The sequence below is a fragment of the Centroberyx gerrardi genome, chromosome 13 (genome assembly GCF_048128805.1).
Source record: "Centroberyx gerrardi isolate f3 chromosome 13, fCenGer3.hap1.cur.20231027, whole genome shotgun sequence".
Classification (NCBI taxonomy): domain Eukaryota; kingdom Metazoa; phylum Chordata; class Actinopteri; order Beryciformes; family Berycidae; genus Centroberyx; species Centroberyx gerrardi.
Window position 1 is genome coordinate 21220605 of NC_136009.1, and position 22551 is coordinate 21243155.

General features: G+C 41.5%; 1 protein-coding gene across 1 annotated transcript; it reads right to left on the reverse strand.

Moving 5' to 3' along the window:
- Positions 1 to 4271: 4271 nt before the first annotated feature.
- ralyla (RALY RNA binding protein like a) lies at positions 4272 to 21469 on the reverse strand. Its single transcript, XM_071909168.2, has 7 exons — positions 21214 to 21469; positions 7942 to 8017; positions 7252 to 7299; positions 6252 to 6445; positions 5334 to 5447; positions 4812 to 4969; positions 4272 to 4304 (listed from the first exon to the last, which is right to left on the reverse strand). Exons 1-7 carry the CDS (start codon positions 21467 to 21469, stop codon positions 4272 to 4274), a joined length of 879 nt encoding a protein of 292 aa, XP_071765269.2.
- Between the last annotated feature and the right edge of the window lie 1082 nt (positions 21470 to 22551).

The window sequence follows — 22551 nt, forward strand, 5'->3', positions numbered from 1 at the left end:
TGACGTCATTAACTGCAACTTCCCGTCCCCCTTTACTCGCTCCACCCACTGAGGACATCCAGGCTCATGTTAGGTCACTAGAGATTTTTTTTTACTTAATTTATTTATTAAACTGTATAAAATGACAAATTAGAGCTACACGATTTATGATATCATAGTCTAGCATTAATGCTGTGAAATACAGTTATGTGTCCTGAAAGATTTCACCGCCTTTGGGTCAGAAGTAACAGATTAGGATACTTTTACTGAAGTTTGAGTAGAAGTACAGTACTTGTCGTTACACTACCTAGGCCTAATTCAACAAGAGGACTTTCCATTTTGTGCATTTCCTGTATTAAGTTTGATACTAAGAGAAAAAGATTCAAAAAGACTCAAAGAGAGAGTTTACCTCAGAGTTGATCTAGCCTATTCCTTTGCTGTCGAGATATTAAAGTGGCTCCCCGTCTCCAGGCTGCTGCATCATGGGGGTTTTGAATCGAAAGGTCTCACCACAGGATGCCAGGACCACTTGTTACCTGTAGCTATCTCTCACACCAGCTCTGTGGTGTCAAATGTGGCTCATCACTTGTGTGTGTGTGTGTGTGTGTGTGTGTGTGTGTGTGTGTGTGTGTGTGTGTGTGTGTGTTTGTGTGTGTGTGAGAGAGAGCACTGGGGTGATGATCCATCACACCCTCTGTCTGACCTGCAATCCTCAAAGCACAGCCATTCAAACAGTCAGTTATTATCCTGACCTTGTATCACTCACATCGATTCTTTTGAAGCTGAGCAGAAAGGGGGAAAAAAAACATCTTCAAACTAAAGCACATACTGGTTTAAACCCAAGATTCCAGTTTTTCACACCATTATATACTGGACCAGCTGCTTCCCTCTGAATCTGGACTGAATTTTGCTTAATTTCATAATCGGAAAATGTATTAAATGCAGAAACTCTCAGATGAAGCACAAGAAGTTTTTTATTTCCACCCAAAAACACATAAGTTCTGGTGTATAATAGAGATCACAGATAGTTATTCTGAAACAACATTCCTTACAGTACCATAAAATCCTTTTCTGTTTTTTTAAATTATTAATTGCCTCTATTTTCTTACTCTGGTCCTTTGTGTTGGTGAGGAAGAACAAAACCCAATTACAATAATGTTTTCAGCTATTTCTAACTGCCAACACAATCCTTAATAAATCCCCCAAGATCCAGAGGGATTGTTCACTCAGATCTCTCAAACTCATTAAATATTTTCACATGAAATTGATTGTAATGTCCTTGTTGATGCCATGCATTTGACTTTATATTGACTTTATGTTGTAGAAGTTACATATATCTCTACTGGTGGTAACCCCTCCTCAACACACACACACACACACACTCTCTCTCTCTCTCTCTGAATCATTTAGTGTTTATGTAGTACTTGGGCATTGGACCTACTTGAAGTGGCCATTCTCCGAGTCTGGATCAAAGATTTATTTTTAAAAAGAGTGCGGAATGAGGAATTATTATGGCCACTTGGACACAACTGCATAGTTTTGATCACTGCCATGTGGAGCTTCAACTGCAGAAACGAAACCTGTGATGTTTCTCAAACTACATGCATGCCTTTAAACACTTTAGCATGAGCGTGTGCATGGCAAATTGAAACCACGGAAATGCAGGGGAAAGTAATATGTGGGGTGCTGCCAACAGTGTCCGTGTCCAACAGCGTCCCCACTTTCACCATGGAAGATGAAGAGTTTAGATATGATAGAAGGCAGACGGTCTTTGTGACTATCTAATTATTCATGGAGCGATGAATTAAATATTTAAATGCTTGCTTCCCATAAGATCTAAGTCATAAAACTACTTTCATCAGATCTATCTTTGACTTATATGAAACAATGCTGGGTGCAGGATGTGCATCCTTCCTCGGCTCTGGCTAATCACAGATGTATTATAAAGATCCTGACCCCTATTACACTCATAATTTCTCCAGCAGCTACAGGCCGGTGATTGATTCAGTTCATCACACACTGAACATTGTCCATATTAGAGGAGCTGCATGACTGATCATAGTAGTTACTGGCAGCTAGCCAGGACTGATAGAACCAATTATACCTGCAACCCAGCCAGTGGCCCTCCTTAACCTGTGGAAATGATGATCTGGTGCTAATGAAGTGAGTGAATTAGAAACGCCATCTGTTGCCGCCGCGCCGCCGCTTATCTCTGCAGGCCACAGAAACTGCTGTAGTTTTCAAGGGCATTGTATGAAAAAAAGGAGGATAGATACATATTCATACCCTGCATTAGAGCATAGGATGGCTGTATAGGATTGCTGTAATCAAACCTGAGTGGAGAATTAATACATTCAGCGCCATTCTGCGGCTTCATTTTCACCCTGCGGTTCCCATTTGTTTTCAAAATGTTTTAAAGTTTACGGTTAGGAATAAAGTATACAGAAGTTGCATCAACAGTTAACTTTAGTTGCTGTGCTACTTCTGATGCCAAATGAGGTTAATAAAAAGGTTGTTCCATAACCGCTGCAGTGAAATTGGTTTTCAAGCCTTAAGTGAAAATAAGGTCTTTGTGTTGAACGGCGGACCCACAAAGAAAGTGTGTATGGTTTTCTCAGTCATCTGTGAAAAATGAAAGATACAATATACACAGGCTATGGGATGCCATATTTTCAACAACCTTTTTTTTTGGGAGGAACTGATTTATTCCAAAAACAGTTGGTGATTTCATCCATAGCTGTATAACAGATGCAACGAATACAAATGATACATAATAGCCACATTTTTAACATGCTGGTCATAAAAATAGTCTTCTTTTACATTTGATAACCATAAACAGAATTTAAAATGCATCTTTCTTGTAACCGTCATGAATAACAAATGACAAACATGATGTGCATACAACATGGAGACATTGTGGAAACCGCCTGTGAATGAATTATATACATTCCAGCAAAATGTACGAACAAAGCAAATCACATAATAGTCAAGTGTCAAAGAAATGTGTTACTCTTACATTCATATTTAGCTCTCTGCCAGCATCCTGGCTCACCACAGTTTTCAAAATACAGAAACAGAACAAACATACATTTGGGGCAGAACAGAGGGCGTCTCATGGTTCATCTGATTGCTCATATAACTGTATCTTTTATGCACAATACAGACCATAATATATTAAGCACACAATAGATCGTCCTTATTTTTAAGAAAGGCAAACAATTTGAAGGAAAAAATTGATTGCTATTTGCAATTGATTTTGCGAGAATATTGATAACCAGCGTTTTGATGGAGCACACATCGGTAGTGTCATGTTCTAATGAGGCAAACAAGCACAAACAAGTTCAAAAAAGTCTTCCTCTCTGCCGTCAGTCTTTCCCCTCATTGTTTTTCCTTTGATTTCAAATGCACCTTCCTCATCAAGAAGAGTTTGCTGGTATCTGTTCTCCCGACTTCATGTGGGCTTCCTTTTCCCAACTTGAAAAAGAGATGAAACAACAAAGAGACTGCGGTGAAAATTCTCCATTATGTTTATCAGACATTTCTCACAGTATCCCTATATAGACAATTTGGCTAAAATGTTCTATAGAAAATGCACTTGATCAGTTCCAGGTGCTGTATCTGCAAGAATTCACATGCTCACGATATTACCTGCAAAAACTATAATATAGTGTTTATCCACCCTAGGACAAACAGTTCATTACTGCCATCATCTTCATGATCTATCGTGTTCGGCACAGCCAAAAAATATTTCTGTTATCGGGCACTTGAGGACAGCAGGGAGGAAATGTCAGCCAAGAGGCAAATTCAATCTCATAGCTATTTGTTCATACGGGGAAAATCAGGGGACATTTAAATGTCGTTTGATGGAAAGTGTGGATGAGACAGAGTCCTATCTCTGTGGCTGTTCAGACAGTCATCAGCGATAACTGCCGAGAAGCTGCCTTTCCTTACGCTCAGAGATGGAGAGAATGACAGGCCATTTAGAAGAACAGTGTGGAGGATTAAACTGGAAGATAATGATAGGTGTTTCTCACTCTCTCACTCTACTTGAAAGTGGAAAAATAAGCCTCAGAAAGCCTCAGAAGTTCCTGTTAAGACTATAAAATTGCTGGACACAGCCGGGCATATTGTGGAATTATTTTTCATATTCCACTATATTCCTATTCACCAAATCAAATGCCGAGTATATTGTGCAATGGGTTGTTTGTTCCTGTATAAATCAGTGAATACCTTGTGCAAAATACTATTTTAGTTCATACCCTTTCAAGCAGAAAATTAAATACTGACCTTGCTCAGTTGTCTATATCCGATATGTGGTTCTCTATCTGCAATGACAAGGGAAAAAATAGATCATAGCCATCACTTCCTTGTATAGATACACTCAGATGTGTTGCTAGGCACCAGCGGGGTAAACTCTCCAAATAATAATTTTGTGATTCTGCTAACTTCTTAGTTTGTTTAAAATGTCACATACCTGGCTGTCACCATTAAGTAGAAATGGCAAAACATCAAGAATTAGTAATTTAGCATTGTGTTGACGATCCAGAGATATTGACAGCTCAAAAATAATGCAATAATCAATGTTTAGTCCTGATAGACTAACAATGTAAAAATACAATGCGTTTGGCAGCTTTTATGAAATTCAAAAAGAGCATCTAGACTACAAATGCAGGAGGGGGACATACATATGGATACACACACAGAGACACACACACACACACACACACACACACAGTGGCCCCCTCTGAATACATAATCCCAGCATGCACTCAGAACCCAGTGACCCTACTCAGCCTGGTGCCTGTAAACTCTAAATATCTTGGCCTGCTCACCATGTCGCCGGCGCCTTCATCTTCAAAGTCGTCTTCGCCGCCGTCCGTCATCTCCCCCGCCTCCACCTCGGCCGCCCCCTCCCCTTCCTCCTCACCAGAGTGGCCTGCCGCATCACCATGGATACACTCATACGCCTCCTCCTGTTTCCTCTGCATCTCTGGGGAAAAAGAGGGAGAGATGGGGAGGGGAGAGAGGGGAAGAAAGAGAGAGAGAGAGAGAGAGATTGGTGGTTAACTTCAGAACAGAGCGACCTCAATATTCAATATTCCACAGAACATAATAGATTTATTCACTGGATATCTTATTGTTGCTAATAGAGCAATCTCTCTGTCAGACAAGCCACCATACAAATCCTTGATATTTTCTGTATCACTTTGCCCTCAGCTCTCCTGAAACCCTGCGTGCATTTCTCATTTCAATTCTCTCTCTCTCTCTCTCTCTATCTCTCATGTATATATGCATATCTTCCAACAGACAGCTTCTCTTCCCCCTCCCCTCCCCTCCCCTCCTTCATATCGTACCGGCATCAGAACGATGTTGCCTCTCAATCTTCTCCAGCCTTCCCAGTAGAGAGTCGATCTTAGTCTTGATCTGTGACAGCTCCTTTTTGATTGTTAGGAGCTGGTCTGTCTTGACTGCGAGCACACATTCATAAATAAAGTTAAAAAGCATAATTAATGTGATATTTGCCATGGAAACCAGTTATACACATATTATGTTGGATATGTTGCTACAGTGGCTGTGTCTATGGTTTCTTTGTCACAAAGAATGAACCAAGCAAGAGCTACTGCACTACATGTCTTAATTGTAGGGATGGGACGATATATCAAAATTCAATATATCGCAATACAAAAAAGTGACAAGAAGTATCGTGGGGCAGAAAAATGAATTGTGATATTAGCAGTATTTTATTTTGCTACAGTAATCACAAATGACCCGGCTTGTCCATCACAATTTCATAGCCTCTCCATCAATTTTTTTTTATTTGCACTTTGTAATGACATTTTTAAATTGTTGTTTACACTCTAGCAAGCTAATGTCATTGCTAGAAAGATTTGTGTCACAGAAATAAACATAATTCTGCACAGTCAGACTTTGTTGCCATTGAACTTTTATTTATTGCATTGTATCATGGCTGTATTGAATCGTGAAGCCCATATCGTGTATTGAATCATATGGTGAGATATGCATATCGCCCCATCCCTACTTAATTGCCAAGTTCATCTTCATGAATGTGGGTGAGGCATGGTCAATGAAAGGGCATGGGGGGGGGGATGGAAACCAAAGTTTAGGGGACCCAGCATTGTCTTGTAGTAAGCATATGTAGCATATGGATTAGCAGCAGTGAGCACAGCACATCTGAACAATGAGAGTGAAGGAACACAGGAAAGAGTGGAACAGAAGAACAGAAGGAGGCAAAGAGAGAAAGAGAAACATACGTTTAGGGCCTGTGACAGAAGAGCCGGCATTGAGCGCTCGAGGGGAGGAAGAGGAGCAGGAGGAAGAGGAAGAGCAGGTCCTGACCGGAAAGGAGGATTTGGCTCTGCGTGTGGACGGGACAACTAGCCGCGAGCGTTTGATCGGGATCACAGCCCGAGTCGGGGGAACGACGCGACCGTGGTACTCAAAGAGTCTGAAGAGACATGAGAAGCAGAGTTGGAGAAATCTTAGAAATATGTTACCAAGGTATTCCAGTAAGCAATACATCTTTTTCCAGGGGGGAGGGAGAGTTATCACTGGCTTTATTATTGGCACTGAACAACAAAGTGCATGTCGTCAAGTTAGTGCTTTTTCAGTAATCGCTCCTGCAGTCCCTCGTTGTTGTTCATCACTCGAGCAACAACAAGCGCTTACGAAGCACCCAATAGACACGCTGCAAAAGATGTCTGAACAACAGTGGTACATATTGAACAACGCCGTGGTCACTCAATCAAATTCTGCTCCCCATTGCCTAAGACATACCAAATTGCCATAATGGTAATAATGACTCAAAGCTGAAGGATCCGACTTTCAGGGATAATACAAAGTAGAGGAAGTAAACAAACCAATGAAAATGTCAGAGGGAAGACACATTCTCTGCCTCGCCGGCGTAAATGACCAGCCGGGGGACTATCTGACATTCAGTACTCGCCTATGCGGATAAAAGCATCATTAGTAAGCCCAATGGAGAGGAATAAAAACCTCCCCAATATGACATTCATTACGCCTATGATAATGCAGTTACTTTGCCTCAGATGGAAATGGGGCTATTCCGCTCAAAACTCGTCTTTATGTAAGTAGCTGTCTTGGAAAGGGGGAGAAGGGGGGGGGGTATACTGAAGGGCAAAATATCAGGAGAGTGGGACTTGAAAAACAATATGCAAAGTAAGAAAGGGATAGAAAGTACAGGCTGTCTATGCCATTATTTACCACTCACACCAGATAATCTTTTCTGCATACCTGCTGTAGAAATCATCCCTGTAGTAGTCATAGTCAAACTCATAGCCGCTGTGAAGACAAAAAAAAAGGACCAGTTTATTGCTGGTTTTTTTTTTATGATGTTTATGTACATTAAGTCAGTACATTTGATGGACAGCTGAAGATTGTTAGTGTTAAAATGTATGCACACATTTTTAGCGTGGGTGGCCCAGGTAGGAAACAAACTCTTTACCACCATTTTCTACGAGGGTTTACCACTGGGGCTATACAGAACCAGGAGACACTGAGAGACAAGGAGAGACAGGGCTAAGTGGAAAAAATAATATGCTAGTATACATCCTCATACAGTACTCCAGATTCACATCCAAACCAAACAACCTCTAAATAGCGTTTTCTGTACTATCTAAACAACTCTATTTTTTTTTTTTGTTTTTTATTTTTGTTACCCTGTCATGATGTCAGCCATGTCACAACCGACTAAAATGGCAAGAATGAATGAATCTGCAACACTAACAGACAAGAAGAGGATCTGATAGCGTCGGCAGGGAGTTCGCTGTTCCTCCACAAGTACTCAGTCTGCCAGTGAGTATCTTTAGCAGATGTTTATGTAAATGCAGCCACCAGAAGGTAAGTATAGCGAGGAAAAGTAGGTCAGCAAAGTAATATCAGGCCGATACAGTACAAGAAGAGATGTGCTTTTCGCACACCGACCTGTAGAGAGAGGAGAGAGGCCTCTTGGAGCCCACCTTGGGCCTGTAGGGTTTGGGCTCTCCTGCCATGTTGATGTCTGCAAAACAAAATGCCATTTGTAAGCATGGTATGATACGGCTGTGGCTTATAAAACTTACAACAAAATGAAAGAGGAAACATACAAACACATACAGAGCAAACATGTTGACAGTGAATAGTTGTTAAGACAGCCTGCACCAACGATGAAAACCCGTGTAAGTATAGCTCCAAAATAAAAGTTGAGACGTTATGAAACTGTCCACAACAGTTTCCAAAGAAAATTGGGTTGACTTGAACATACACACATATAACACACATACACACACAAACACACACATACTGTCAGGTGAAAACTTTGTATCTCCAACCTTTCATCTTTTCAGCCTTGTTTTTAGCTTGGCCACCATGCACTTTTGAGTTCACCCAATTGGTTTTGAAAGGGTTTCATCAGCCCAGCAGGTCGGAGAATTTTCTCAACCCAAATTAAAGTTGAAAATCAGTTATGAGGTTTTTACTCGACGGCGACAGATAAAACCGCACAAAGCAACTTTCACTTTTCCAAGTCAAACTAAGGGAGACAAGGGACACACCACTAATTAGCGGATTTTCTTTTGAGAGGAAACATGAGCGCAAGGTGAGATTAGAGAGCTGACAAACGTTAGAAGGCTGATTCCCCTAAATCACCTCCCAGACACCGACACATCACACGGGCTTCATTCTCTCTGTCTTCCACATTTCACCTCTTGGGCAAGCTCAGTGACATGACTGGCATCTCTCCTTTTCAGAGAAATGGATTTCATGTGGGAAGGTTTTCCAGCATCCCTTAACACAAGGCACAATCTTTGCAACAAGCCCTCTGCAGATTCAGAGTCAGTGTTTTGATGGTGAGTTAGGCGCCTTACAAACAATGCAAAGAGAGGAAGAATTATAATTAGAATAGCATTGTTCACCGACTCACTCAAATTTCCGTGGATACTAATGTAACAGACAAAAAAACGATATACAGTGTGCCCAAAAGTTTTTGCTTTGACTCAGTTTTCACAACAGTTTCAAAGCCTAACACTCTTAATGCAAAATTATATACTCCTAATTTTGGGCTCAAAATCACATACAGCATGTAAAATAAAAGCAGGCATGTCAAATGAGGTACAAAAGGTTAATCCTAGCATGAGAACAATGGACTTGTCCCTTGTTGAATTTTAGTCATTAATGCATTTTAAAATAAAATGGTCATTATCAAATTACGCTGTCAAAAAGTAATTCTCATCAAAACAGAGTATGCAATGGTAATTTCTTAATATTTAGATTATCCAAATAGTAATGAGGTTGTCAACGTCCACTGTTTTGAAGTATCTGAAATTATGTACAGTAGGCATTCCTTGTAATATCAAAATACATATTGTACAAGAAAAAACATGAAAATGGTTTCCATCATGATGCAAGAAAGACACAAAAATTAAGACTGCATGCGTCTAAAATACAAAAACATGCAAAATGAGATGAAACGCATTGTGATAGTACCTTGTAGTATCAATTTACTGTACATTCTCCTTTCTGCACTAACCTTACTGTAGAAATTGTTTTTATCCAAGACAGAAAAGCATTAGGTATTTTTGATTACAGTACTATACTGAAATTTACTGTAATCCCTGAAGATTAACAAATACAGTAATGCTGTAACATGCAAGAGACTCAAAATGTGTACTGTACATGTAACAAACGAATTTCTATAGCAGCACAATACTCTAAGGTGCACACAATACAGAAACTCAATACATTACACTGTTATACAGTAACAGTGATCAAATAAACCAAAATAAACATAGGAATAGTAACTAAAAATGCTGCTACTATTTTAGAAAGTCATATAGGTTTTCATACAGTATCTTAACATGACTTAAAATGCATGTTGAGTTGATTTAGTGATCTGCATGTGTAGTAATAAGCTTGTGAAACATTGTACTTATATATGGAGGGTGTATTCTGACAGGTGAGGTTGTGATTTAGAGTTGAGCACATTTTGTATTGTTGTATCTAAGCACAGCATTTTAGATTTTCAGGTAAGATTTTGCCTCTTTGCCTTGAGAGTTTTGCACATTGAAACTGGGCCAAAGCAATTCCAAGAAACTGTAGGAACACTTCATTATCTCCGCCAAGGAGGTTTTGCTTTTGTCGCTGTTAGTTTGTCTGTCTGTCTGTCAGCAGGATATCTGAAAAACTTCTGAACGGATTTTCATGAAATTTGGTAGACAGATTGGGGCATTGGGCCAAGGAACAATTGATGAGATTTTTGGTGGTGATCTGGGTTTTCCACCATTATTCCAAATCTTATGGGAATGTTTACAGGGTCAAGAAACCAATTAAGTTAAAACTTAAGTGATGGAGGAATGACATCTTTGGGTGTAACAGCAAGTTGGATAATTGTTCAGCACTGGTGGAGGTTTGCGCTCCCCAGGTGCCTTCTAAGTTTTTATGTGATACACTAACCAGGTGAATTCAGGCTGAAATGACTGATTTCCATTATTGATTTCACTTCAGTCCATTTCAGTCATGAAAGAGAGATGCAGATGAAAGAGAGGAAAAAGGCTGAAAGGGGCTTTTAAGCCTTGAGACAACTGAGACACGGATTGTGCAAAAAAAAAAAGGGACTACAACTCAATTTTCGGAAAGTGTTCTTAATATTTTGTAGACTCCGTAAAAAAGACAAACAAAAGAAAAAATCATATTCCTACAAACCCATTGGCTGGCTGCCCTGACTCATCCGTATCTGTACACACCTCATGGTTCTTGTTATGAGTGACAGCCCCTTCTACCTGCCAAGAGCCCTAATGCGCTAAACTGAGATGGTATCGCTGCATTTTACTCTGTCGGCCTGTCGTCTCTGCTTCTGCTCAAACTCAGCTCAATCAGCCCTGAGTGCTGCTCAAGGTCATACACAAATACACAAATAACCCCCCCCCCCCCCCCCAACACACACACACACACACACACACACACACACACCAACAAAGCACAAGAGATCCCTGTCTAATGGATGAGTCACCCCTGACAGCTTCAAAAAGTTGCTCAGATAAAGCATCGGCCTTGGGGATCATGCACCAGCAAATGTCACCAAATATTTCGCCAAAAGCATTACAGTCTCTTCACAGCAGAGGATGATACAGACATAACAGCAATTTTTTTTTTTTTTTTTTTTTTTTGTGCTAGGCGAGATGATAATGAAATCCCGAGCTGCAACGTTAATGCGCCGTGCTTATGAATTAAAGAATGCCGGAAAAAGCCAGACTAGACAAAATGTCTGTTTTCCTTTCTCTCTCTCTTTTATTCTCTGTCACATTTTTCTTCTTTCTCTCTCTCACACATGCACACACACACTCTCACACACACACACACACCAGTCCAGCAGTTCCGCCTGTGTCTGTACCTTGACCACATTGTTTCCAGATTAACCATTAGCCATGGTGCTATGTTTGGCGCGCCAGACTTTCTCTTCCTCTCTCTCTCTTCCTCTCCCTCCTTTTCCCTATCTCTCCTAATGGACTAATGGATCAGGATGTATCGGTGGCTCTCAGGTGCACAGGGACAGCTGTATCATTAGGCTCCAGGAAGACGTGAGGAATGGTTCACATTGTAAAGTACGCTCTCTTCTGGTCCCCTGCTTAGGTCACTAATGAGAGAGTGGAGCACTAAAAAGCACTCTAAATGAACACCGCCACCCCAACCCCCCCCCCCGACAGGGATACACTGTGCCACTGATTAATTACAGTCATTATACTAATCATATACAAAAATGGTGTGTGTGTGTATATGTGTGTGTGTGTGTGTGTGTGTGTGTGTGTGTCCATAAAAAGTAGAGGCTGGAGATAGAGTAGATAGAGGAGATAGAGGCTGTGTTGCTAAGCAATAGCCACTTAGTACTTGATTGATACTGTAAACTGTATGTTGTGCCGCATTGAGAGGGAACATAAAAACTTACTTTAGACTGAAGCCATTATGCTCAAGTTGGCTGCAGCACAAGTTCACAAGGGGTAAAAAAAAAAAAAGACAGAAACCAGATCAAACCAGATCAGATCAATTCTCTTGATTAATTCCTGTTAGACTATTACCAGCTGGGAGAATCTGGGCAGAGAAAGTGAATGTGTCACTGGGGATGGGACAATAACCGGTGTTACTATATATCACGGTAAAAAACAATAACGGTAATGACACTGCCTAATTTTTATTACTGTGTCCACCGTGATAACCTGCGACTTGTTGGGAGGCTTGATAACAAACGCAAAAAGTCAATATTTTACATAAATATTTTACGTATGTTCTACAGTCTTACATTAAAATGTGTTTAAAAAGAGAAATGTCTTGTGACTGATATGATAAAATCGTTTTTTAAGTAATTTAAGCACATTACAGCACTGTTTTTAAGGTTTTCATCTTATTAATAATTATCGGGATAATATTATATATCGAGATAATTTTGACTACGATTATCGTACTATGAGGCCTAGTCACCATCAAAAATTGCTGTCAAAGTGCCCTTGAGCAAGGCACCTAATGACTGCTCAGTGGCCAACAGTAGACGACTGTGTTTTCTCTGGACAGCTCCATAGTGTGAGTATATGTGACTGTGTGGAAATGAAGCAGGTCATTGCTGAAAAAAGCAGCAAACACTCCCTGGATAAACAGTTTAAAATAAATTCAGAGGCACACTTTTGTCTGCCTCGTTCTTTTATAGTCTTCTAAGTCACACTCTCTCAGGTCAAAGTGATGTTTCGCACACACTGTCTCCCCTCATCTGTTTGCGTGATGAAAGCATCAATCATGGGCTTTACATACAAGACCTCATTTTAATGGAGCGTCTCCCACGGCAAGGATGTGGTTGAGTTCAATAACAGTTTTATCCAACCGACCACACTGGATGCTTCAAGAACACAATCATCGCCACCTCGGGGCCCTCTGTCTACGTTTGGGTTCATTCATATTAATGAGACTGCGCTAAATTATGTGTGTGTGTGTGTGTGTGTGCGTGTGTGTGCGTGTTTTAGCTAGACATAGACCCCTCAGCGTGCCCTTGAGCTCTTTGTCTCTGGAGGTGTGGACGAGTCATTATAATGTCAAGTAAGCATCAGACAATGAGAGTCAGGGTGCACACACACACACACACACACACACACACACACACTCGCACTGGCCCATTGGGATGAGCTTGGCTTAAAAAGGGAAAGGCAGCTAAATAGGTATGTAGCCCTTGTGCCGCTTCTATTTAGTAAACCACTGGCAGAATTAGTGCGTTAGCAATTTTCCTCTTGACTCAGTTCCCTCATCCGCATCAACAGGGAACAGTGCTTTTGAACAAAGCTGCTGGGGCTTTTATACTGACTTCCTTGATCTACGGCTCTTAGGAGATGTGTAATGGGAATAGTCGTGACGTAAGTGGCTGTCCATGTGCAAACTAGTGTTCTCTGTGCAATTACAACAGAAGGGGTAAGTGACTCGGTAATACAGCCTGAGAACTGAGGAGAATGCATTAGCTCCCTGAACCAATGCTTCAACGTAATAAGCTCCAACTCTGCCGTTACACACATTCTGGAGCAGGTGAGCAGTATTTGAATAAGAGATTATCTGGGTACCTGTGTGAATACAAATGTGCGCATGAGAGACATCCGGCGTGACAGCGGTTGCATATTCAGGACGACGAGAATAATCTCTGATCTCTGCTCAAGGGCACGAGCCGCTTCCTCGTTTTATTACACCTGAGAGCGCGTTTCCTCAAGCAGGGCAGGGTGAGTGACGGGTCGAGGGAGCAGGCACTGTGTGTGTGTGTGTGTGTGTGTGTGTGTGTGCCCGTATGTATGCATGAGTGTGTGTGTCTGTGTCTGTGTGTGTATGTGTGTGTGCACGTGCGTGTGATGACCTCTGGTTCACACACGGGAACAAGCTGTCAACCTGTCAGCTTCGAGATGCCAGTCGCTGAAGTCTATTCATGCTACCCGACTCCCTCAGCTCTCTCCCAGCAACACGCCCTGATCTACAACGCATTATTACACCCTAACCTATTCCAATCAGGACAGGGAACCTTGAGGCTTTAATAGTTTTTGTTATGGTCGGAAGCGGGACATGGATTAATTGCTCAACAGCCTGTCTTTCCTTAATGAATTCCTTGTACTTTGCTCTTTCGCCCTTTTAAGGAAAATGGTTACTTGGCAGCGCATAAATTTGGCAGCCCATCCCTCAGCTCATGAGCATCTAATAAAACTATTTTATTAGACTTGCTGAGCTATGGTCCATTAAGGGGAACCTGATGTGAGATTGCTCAGATTTCTGGCTGGCTGTGCTCAATATATTGCGTTAAAAACACAACCACAATTAGCTGGGCAACACACTTAGTTGGCCAAACATCATGCAATCACAACACAAAGCCACAGGCCCAGCAGTAGGTACAAGTTTGATCTTTCTGTGGTACATCCCAACGTTGGTAGGCGTTGTTTGATGTTTGCATTAAATCATAATGAGCATATTGCCGCAGCCCGAGGTACAGATGATTTAGTCTTTCATCTCTCCTGAACTGTGTATGTATTTTCTCCCTTTCCGTTCTGGGGTCTTTTCATGATGTAACTGTGTGACTGTTAAGCGCAACGCTTTGCAACAGTCGAACCCCTAGAGCTGGTCCATCACTTCCGCTCCGCCACATGCTTGTTACTCTGCGCTACCAGCTGGCAAACAAGCAGACAGCTGCCTCCTGCTGAACCCACTTAAACATCTGCTCCCAAACTTTGATCTCTCTTGGTTGTGGCAACATCCAGTGTTTATACTTAGAGTGGAAACCATCGCAGAAGTCCCACATCACTTACATATAAATAAATAAAAAGACTGTGCATGCTAAGCAAACCCTCTCTGGGTAAATAAATATTTTATTGTATTAAAGAATCTAATGAATCAAAATAGATATTTATTAATATGATTGAATCATTAATATGAGAAATTCTTCATTTATTCACAGGTTTGCTGAGCATGCAAAATGCACGCTCTGCTTCATGTGCACAAAGTTACAAACATTCACAGCTGGAAGCTGCGCAGTACAACCACAGTCTTCTACAGTCGGCCGCTAAGCAGCTCCACTAAAGCAGTCAGAGGTGAAAGGCCTTGCTCAGAGGCACCTCAGCAGTCGTTGCTAAGGGATGGGAGGTTGTTGGTCATCAACTTTACACATGCAGACTTTCCCACTCAAAGGATTTGAACAGGCAACCTTCCAGTGACAAGACCACTTCTCTCACCACCAACTAGATTAATATGATAACTGATAAGGCCTTTAGGCAGAACAACTAATAGACATTTGGTTTACAAAACCCATGTCTGCTAATAGTTGTCAGGTCATTCCTGGCTGAGAAAAAATAAAATCAGAATTTTCCGAACATTTCTTCACTTCAGTGGTTCCATCTCTAATTATCTGAATGGGCAGCAGATAGCATGTACGTCAGTGGTTTATTATCAGTTTAGCTTAGGCCTATTAAATATTATTTACAGTGCCCATACTCCATTTTGCATGAGTAATGAAAGCTAATACACATTCCAATAAAAAAATTATCCTTCCTTACTTAGGAACTTCAAATTCACATTTAAAGCCATGCTAAGTCATACTGAACAAACTGAAGAAGCAGAGGTTTACCGGTGCAATATATCGACACAGGCTTTAGTCAACTGAAACATTATAATCAGCAGATCACCATCATCAGATCAAAGTACATAATATGCCAAGTTCTGATAGCTCAAATAAATATAGTTAAAAAAAAAGAAAAAAGAAAACTGCATTAAAGCAATCGCAATATTAGCAGAGTGAGTAAATTGATACAACAGGAGCATTTAATTAGCCAACCTCTAATTATTTAGTTGTCTAAGAGATCAATTAGCCCGGAGATTAATTTCGGAATGATCGACGGCCTACATATGCACATCTCCAAACTGACATTTACTCCAGCCTAATCTATTGATAAACTAAACTATATTGGAAGATGATTGGCGTCTCGTACTCACATCTGTGGTTGCGGCGCCTGCCTTTGTACATGGTCATGACGAGTGAGAAGAGACGGGTGATGATGCCCTGCTGGCCGAGCGACTTTGCTGCCTATTCTCTCCCAAAAATAGACGCGCCGGTGTACTTCTACTGTAGGAGACACAGCCGAGCTCGAGCCACCTCAGACCATACCATTTGTTAGACTGCTCCAGGGGGAGCTCGCGCTTCAGCTGCTCCGCTCACCCCAACGCACGAGCAAAAGTTAAAACTAAAATTCCCCATGTGCTCCTGTGGCGCGGTCCTGTTGAAAATTAGGTAGTAAGCAATTAAGTACAGCAAGCTCGATTATGATCCTTCATGAACAACAATTTCAGACAATTTGCCCCCAATAAGGGCCCTCTCTCTCTCTCTGTCTCTCTGTCTCTCTCTCTCTGTCTCTCTCTCTCTCTCTCTCTCTCTGTGGTAATGGTAGAGTGGTAGGCTAATAATATCTAGTAACAACAATAACAGTAAAGCATAAAAAGTAAACACAAGATCATGACTAAAAAATGTATACAAATGCATCATGTACCCTACAGTATAGTATGTTTATATAGGCTAGATACATTCATAAGAGGAACTCTATGCATTTTGCCATATTAGGCTATACCTTAAATAGTTCACATATATAAACATTGAAGTACCTACATGTAGGATAAAAGACATATTTCTACTTATTTTTGCCTTACATTGCGAAGAGAGAAGACAAATTTAGCTGCTAGCCATGCAGTACTTTCATCTTCCCCAACATAAAAAGAAGCTTCTCTCTCTCTCTCTTTCTCTCTCTCACACACACACTCACACACACACACACGCATAAAACACACAGTAGGCTTCAATTCAATACACATTTGTGGCAAATTAACAAAACAGTAACAGGAGAATGTCACAGGAGAGCCATAAGGGAATGGCTCCCATTTGCTATTCAAGGCTCATTAAATTATCAGCTCAAAAAATACATCCTGCTTATTCTCCCCTCTAAACCTGCAGAAAAATCCCTTTTGACCTCACTAGTCAAGAGAAAATGGGCTTTCACATATGCATTGGAATAGCAAATCAGCCTCCTGTTGCCATTGTCTTCCACTCATCTTCCAACCTTTTATTCAACCCCATTTAAAGTGGATGGGCTGTAGACTTTAGAGACAGATTCAAAAAACACAGTGCGCCCAGGGGGATACAGCCTGGTGATTCCCCAGCTGTTGCAGCAATTAGGCTCTGTTGCAGATGAAGCCTTGTAATTGTAATATCTAATTACGCTGACATGGGGGGTGCAGCTGTCTCTCGCCCAGCCTGACGTCTTAATCGTCTCCCGGTTTCTTTGTTCCCTGCAAGAAAAGGCTAGAAACTAGAATCTCGTGAAAGATTGAGGCTGAGTGTGACGGCTTCACGGCTTCACGGCCTCTCACTACAGTCACAGGCCTTCGTCAATGTCTTTGGAGAAATCTTAAAGAGAGATTTAATTGCTGTGAAGCTTGGAAGATTGGAGTGGCAGAAGAACTGAGACTAAGAACTGTTATTCCAGACTCATTCTGAAACACATTCTCCTCCTCCTTCTCTTCCTTCTCCTCTTCACCATCATCATCCTCATTACCATCATCATCATCATCATCATCATCATCATCATCATCATCATCGTCATTATCATCACATCTTTCAGCCCAAAAGAATCCACTTGTCAGCTGTTTCCAAATTGTATGGAACCATTAAATAAACATTAATGACAAGCACTAAAAATGACACAATTCACGACAAAGCAGTATTCATAAATGGATGAATGTGCACAAAATCTGCTGCACAAGATACAGGCTGTCCCTATGTGAGGTTTAGTACTGATGATACAAATGAATCACATGAATACAGGACAGTGTAAGATGCCCCAGTTGCGGTGGCACAGCCCTCTCTGTTATTCTCTTAGCACCATCTAGCGTTCATTCAGATGGAAAATCCATAGTCATGAATGCCTGATCAGTGAAGCCAGAAAAAACTGCCTGAGAGAGAGAAAGAGAGAGCGAGCGCCTATCCAAATTAGCAGGTAAACAAGGCAACTTTAAATGCAAAAGCAATCCATTTAAATTAAGAAAACATCCCCGATAAATGTTTTTTTTTGTCTCATAATCTCAAATTGGGGTGACAGGGTGGTCTATTGGTTAGACAGACAGTCCTGTAACCGGAGGGTCACAGGTTTGATCCCCACAACAATCAATATGCCCAGTCATGTGTCCTTGAGCAAGATACCTAACTTTTTCCTCTCACTCATTGTAAATTGCTCTATGTAAGAGCATCAACTAAAATAGAAGATACATATTCCTTACCCAACCACAACTTTCTCAGACTCAATCTTGCCAACTCAGAAATAAAGTTGGCAATAATATGATACCATGCATTTTTCAAGCCTTACCAGCAATTTTCCAAGAGTTCATTAGGGAACAGATTCATTTTGTAGATTATACAGTGCATAATCCCATGGGTCAAGATCACACAATAGCACGCTATACTGCAGTAACTAGTTTGACCACAGAGAGGCGCTCAAAGACTATTAGTCAGCAGTCCAGAGAGAGCGAGCCGTTACACGCCAAGAAGCACAGATGATGGGAAAGCAGATATGATTACACCATGCACTGATTAAAAAAAATGAACCTCCAAATACCAATACATCTATGTCCAGATTTTATCAACAGAAGCAGAGCGGAGTGCGCTGGGGAAATGCTGACTGTGTCGAACGGGAATGAAACCCTCGGCCCTGCTGTTCATCATCAGCAGACATCTTCATCAGGATCTAAGTAGCTTCTGTCTCAGTCCAACCACCAGTGTGATTGAGTGTCACTTTTATTTGCATGAGCTACTTAAAGCCATTGTGTCGGCAATCCAGTCATGTCCAAAGGAATTAAATTGAGTAAAGCAATCGCTGGCGCTTCAGTATCTCTCTCGGCTATTAAATTTACTCAGGCGTGGGACGGTGTGGTGACTCAGTGGGCCGAGGCGCACGCTGTGTACTCCAGACGCCGCGGGTTTGAATCTGACCTTGCAACCTTCCTGTCACATCATACCTTCACATACCCGTCTCTCCTGTCGCTCTCCACTGTCTACAATCTAATAAAGCAGGAATGTCTTTAAAAAATATCAAGAATTCACATCTCGTGCAGTCTGCACCTCTGGCAATATCACTCCAGAGCCTAATCAAATATACGCCTAATGTTTAAAAGATAAGGTGCGAGGACAGTAAGGGTTACACTGGGACATGCTCTGGAGCCCTTAATACTACTTCCTGGCTCTTGAGAAATACAGCTGTGTGGTGGAAAATAGTATTTGTCAGTAAAACAGCAATGAGCCCAAGCTGCTTTGAGTGGCTGCAATGATGCACAGCAAAGACAGAGGTAACGTGAATTTGGGTTGACGTTGGTGTAAATAGCCACATTTATGTTCTCAATGTTGCTATTTCTGTGGCTTGGCAACTTATTGCACCGCCTTATGTATTCATGTGATTCATTTTTCTCCTCAGTAAGCACACCTTAAGAAGGAAAAACCTCATAGCAGCCAGCTTTCACCAAAGCAATAATACTGTAACTTAAGTCCATGGCGATCATTTATAACCACACACTATATCAACTCTGGGCTATAGACCTGTAAAGCCTCCTTACAGATATTTTCCTGAAAATGATTGAGTATGACTAACGCAAAATAGAATAAAAGGAGCCAACGCAATGAAAGGCTCCCAGGATCACAATTTTTACCCTTCTGACACTCAAGACTGGCTCAGGCTCACCACTTGACTACAGTTCCACGCGAAGGTACAGAGTATGAATATCAATCACGCAGCTCTACAATAATAGTTCTTGAGTCACCTAATTATACAGCGACATAGCACCGCGGACATCACTCAACCTTGCAGTTTTACTAACGCCATATGTAATTTCACAGCCCAAAATGCATGAAAGTGGGCAAACGCAGGGTGGAATTACAGATGTGACCCTGCAGGACTCTTATTCATATTTAATGAGAGCGCAGGGCTGGTGGAGGACTTTTATTTTCCACGGAGGAGGCCGAGAACTAATCAATAAGTAATATAAGGAAGATTTACAGGGATCCACTGAACGCCCGTGTGAGCCCGGCTCTGGATGTTTCCTCCTTATCGTTTTCTTTTCTCCACCGCCTGTCCGTCTGTCTCAGCTGTTCTCTCCATTTTTCTCCTCGTCCTCAAGTCTCCTCTTTCTTATCTTTATGTGCAAGCTGGCCTCATTTCCTACCAATCTGTCCCCACTGTTGCCTCGCATCATTTCCAAGGTTTTGATTGTGTATTTTAGCATCTTTACGTCGGGTTTGTGTTAGTTTCAGAATTGATTTTAAAATCTTACTGATCACAGTTAAGGCATGGATGGGTCACCAAGCTATATCACAGAACTTTTGACACCATGTGAGCTTAAGATCCTCGGGCAGGTTTCCACCATATAGATTAAAAACAAGAGGTGATCATTTTTTTGCAATCAGGACTAGACTTCGAAACTACCTGACTGAGGAGCTCAGGCTGCTAAATCTGTATCATCTTTTGAATCTTAAAAACTCATTTTTATAGACTTGCTTTTATGAAATGATCTTCTATTATTGGATTTGACCCCCCTTTTATGACTCTTGCCTCGCTTTTATATCTCTTACCTTGTTTTTATTGCTTTTGCGGTTGATTTTATGCGTTTTTTTTATCCTTTGTAAAGTGTTTTGTAATGGTGTTTTGGAAATTGGTACATAAATAAAGACTGTTATTATTATCATTATTATTATATGGGTGTGAGTGCATGCACACACACACTCACACACACATACACACATAACACTGTGTACATTGCAGATGAAACATGCTTGTAACATCCACACACAGAAAAGTAAAAGTGTCGAAAATGGTTCTTCGGAGTGATGCCATAGAACCTGTGAAAGGTTCCACAAAGAACCTTTCAGAGGTTCTTTAAAGAACCATTTCTGCACTCCTTTGCTTAGACACCTGCATTGTGTTTTTGTTTATCTGCCCTTGTATTGCCTCATTTGCAGTTGCACAATATAACTATGGAGGGGTTTGATTATTTTCCACATTTATGGCATCACCCACCATCCAATAAGTAAGAATTAAGACGCACACACACACACAAATATGCATTGGATACAGTCAGAGCCAGAGATTATGCATAACTCTGAGTGTAAGCACAGCCTCTGGTCAGCATTACCTAGTGACTGTCCAGCGATGACCCTGGTGTTCTCCCCGGCCACGGCGGCCCGGGCGTTCCTCTCGCTGACGTACTGGACGAAGGCGAAGCCCTTGTGGACGGAGCAGCCGGCGATCTTGCCGTACTTGGCGAAGATGGCCTCGATGTCGGCCTTGGTGACCACGGCCGTGTTGAGGTTGCCGATGAAGACGCGGGAGTTGAGGGAGCGCGGGTCATTCTTGTTGGTCACGTTGCTGGTCTGGGTCTTCCCAGTCATCCTAGTCCTGCAGCACTGCCTGCTGGGAGACACAGCACACACCGCTCAGGAAGCCAGGAAGGTTAGATGGTGGAGATTACAGACACTGAGAGCTGGTGGGATGCCAACACTGGGCAGAGCTGAAAGTTTATGTTAGAGATACTTTGTTCAGCTGAGGGAAGCAGCTGCATGGGAAATATATTGTTGTAGAAATATCTTGTCATGTGGAAACCTGGCAACTCCAATGTTGGTCATGTTTTCACTTTAATTGAGAGATTACACTTTCTCTACCATATTCTACCATACTTGGGCTTATAAAACCCTTTAAAACCCCATTGGATAAACTCAAAATGCATGTTGGTCTGCTTTTCTTATCTGCTGAAAAGTTTATATTTTGGAGAAAGGTTTGCATTATGGGATCATATTTTCATATTTTGTTCATAAGTGATTTGAAAACTATGTATGTAAACTCATGTAAGCATAGCCTACATTAATAAATACTGATTAATACAGTTAACCTAAAAACTATCATTTCATGAGCCATTTTATCGTGAAATGAAACTCTAGTCTACTCGCTGTATGTCCCCATTCAGTAAGTTATCTCATTATCTTCACCTATACTATATACTCTCACCCCCAATCCCCCGAGCCTAATCTTAATTGAGGTCCAATGAGAGAGAGAGAGCTGTTATTACAGAGCCTGAGACGGATCCCTGTCTGCAGGAGGTGAGAGGAACTCTGACAGGGCAGCAGGGATTCAGATGTGTGAATCTGACAAATCTCACCATATATGAGAGCAGTGTTCCCACACCTGAAAATAGCATGTCACACCGAAATCCCAGGGAGTTTCGCTCACACATTCTCCTCCTCTGATTTGCTGTAATAATTGAATCCGCTTCATGTGCAATGTCATTTTGGTTAAGCAGCTTCCAGGTATTGGTTCTGGGCTTTCACGGTACCTTTCTAAATTGTACAGCTTCATTACTTTGAAATAGAAAAGCGCGGCCACAGAAAGTAGAGGCTTCAGTCGGCCACTTATTTGCCTGCAGGCATAAGGCTGACAAATCATCTGAAATGAGCCCTGTAGCGATCCCTCTCTAAAC

Coding starts and splice junctions, on each gene's coding strand:
- ralyla (XM_071909168.2), bottom strand. CDS start 21,469: ATGACTGGGAAGACCCAGACCAGCAACGTGACCAACAAGAATGACCCG. Junction 8,018..21,213: donor CATCGCTGGACAGTCACTAG/GTAATGCTGACC, acceptor TTTGTTTTGCAG/ACATCAACATGGCAGGAGAG. Junction 4,305..4,811: donor ATGAAGGCGCCGGCGACATG/GTGAGCAGGCCA, acceptor TTGTCATTGCAG/ATAGAGAACCACATATCGGA.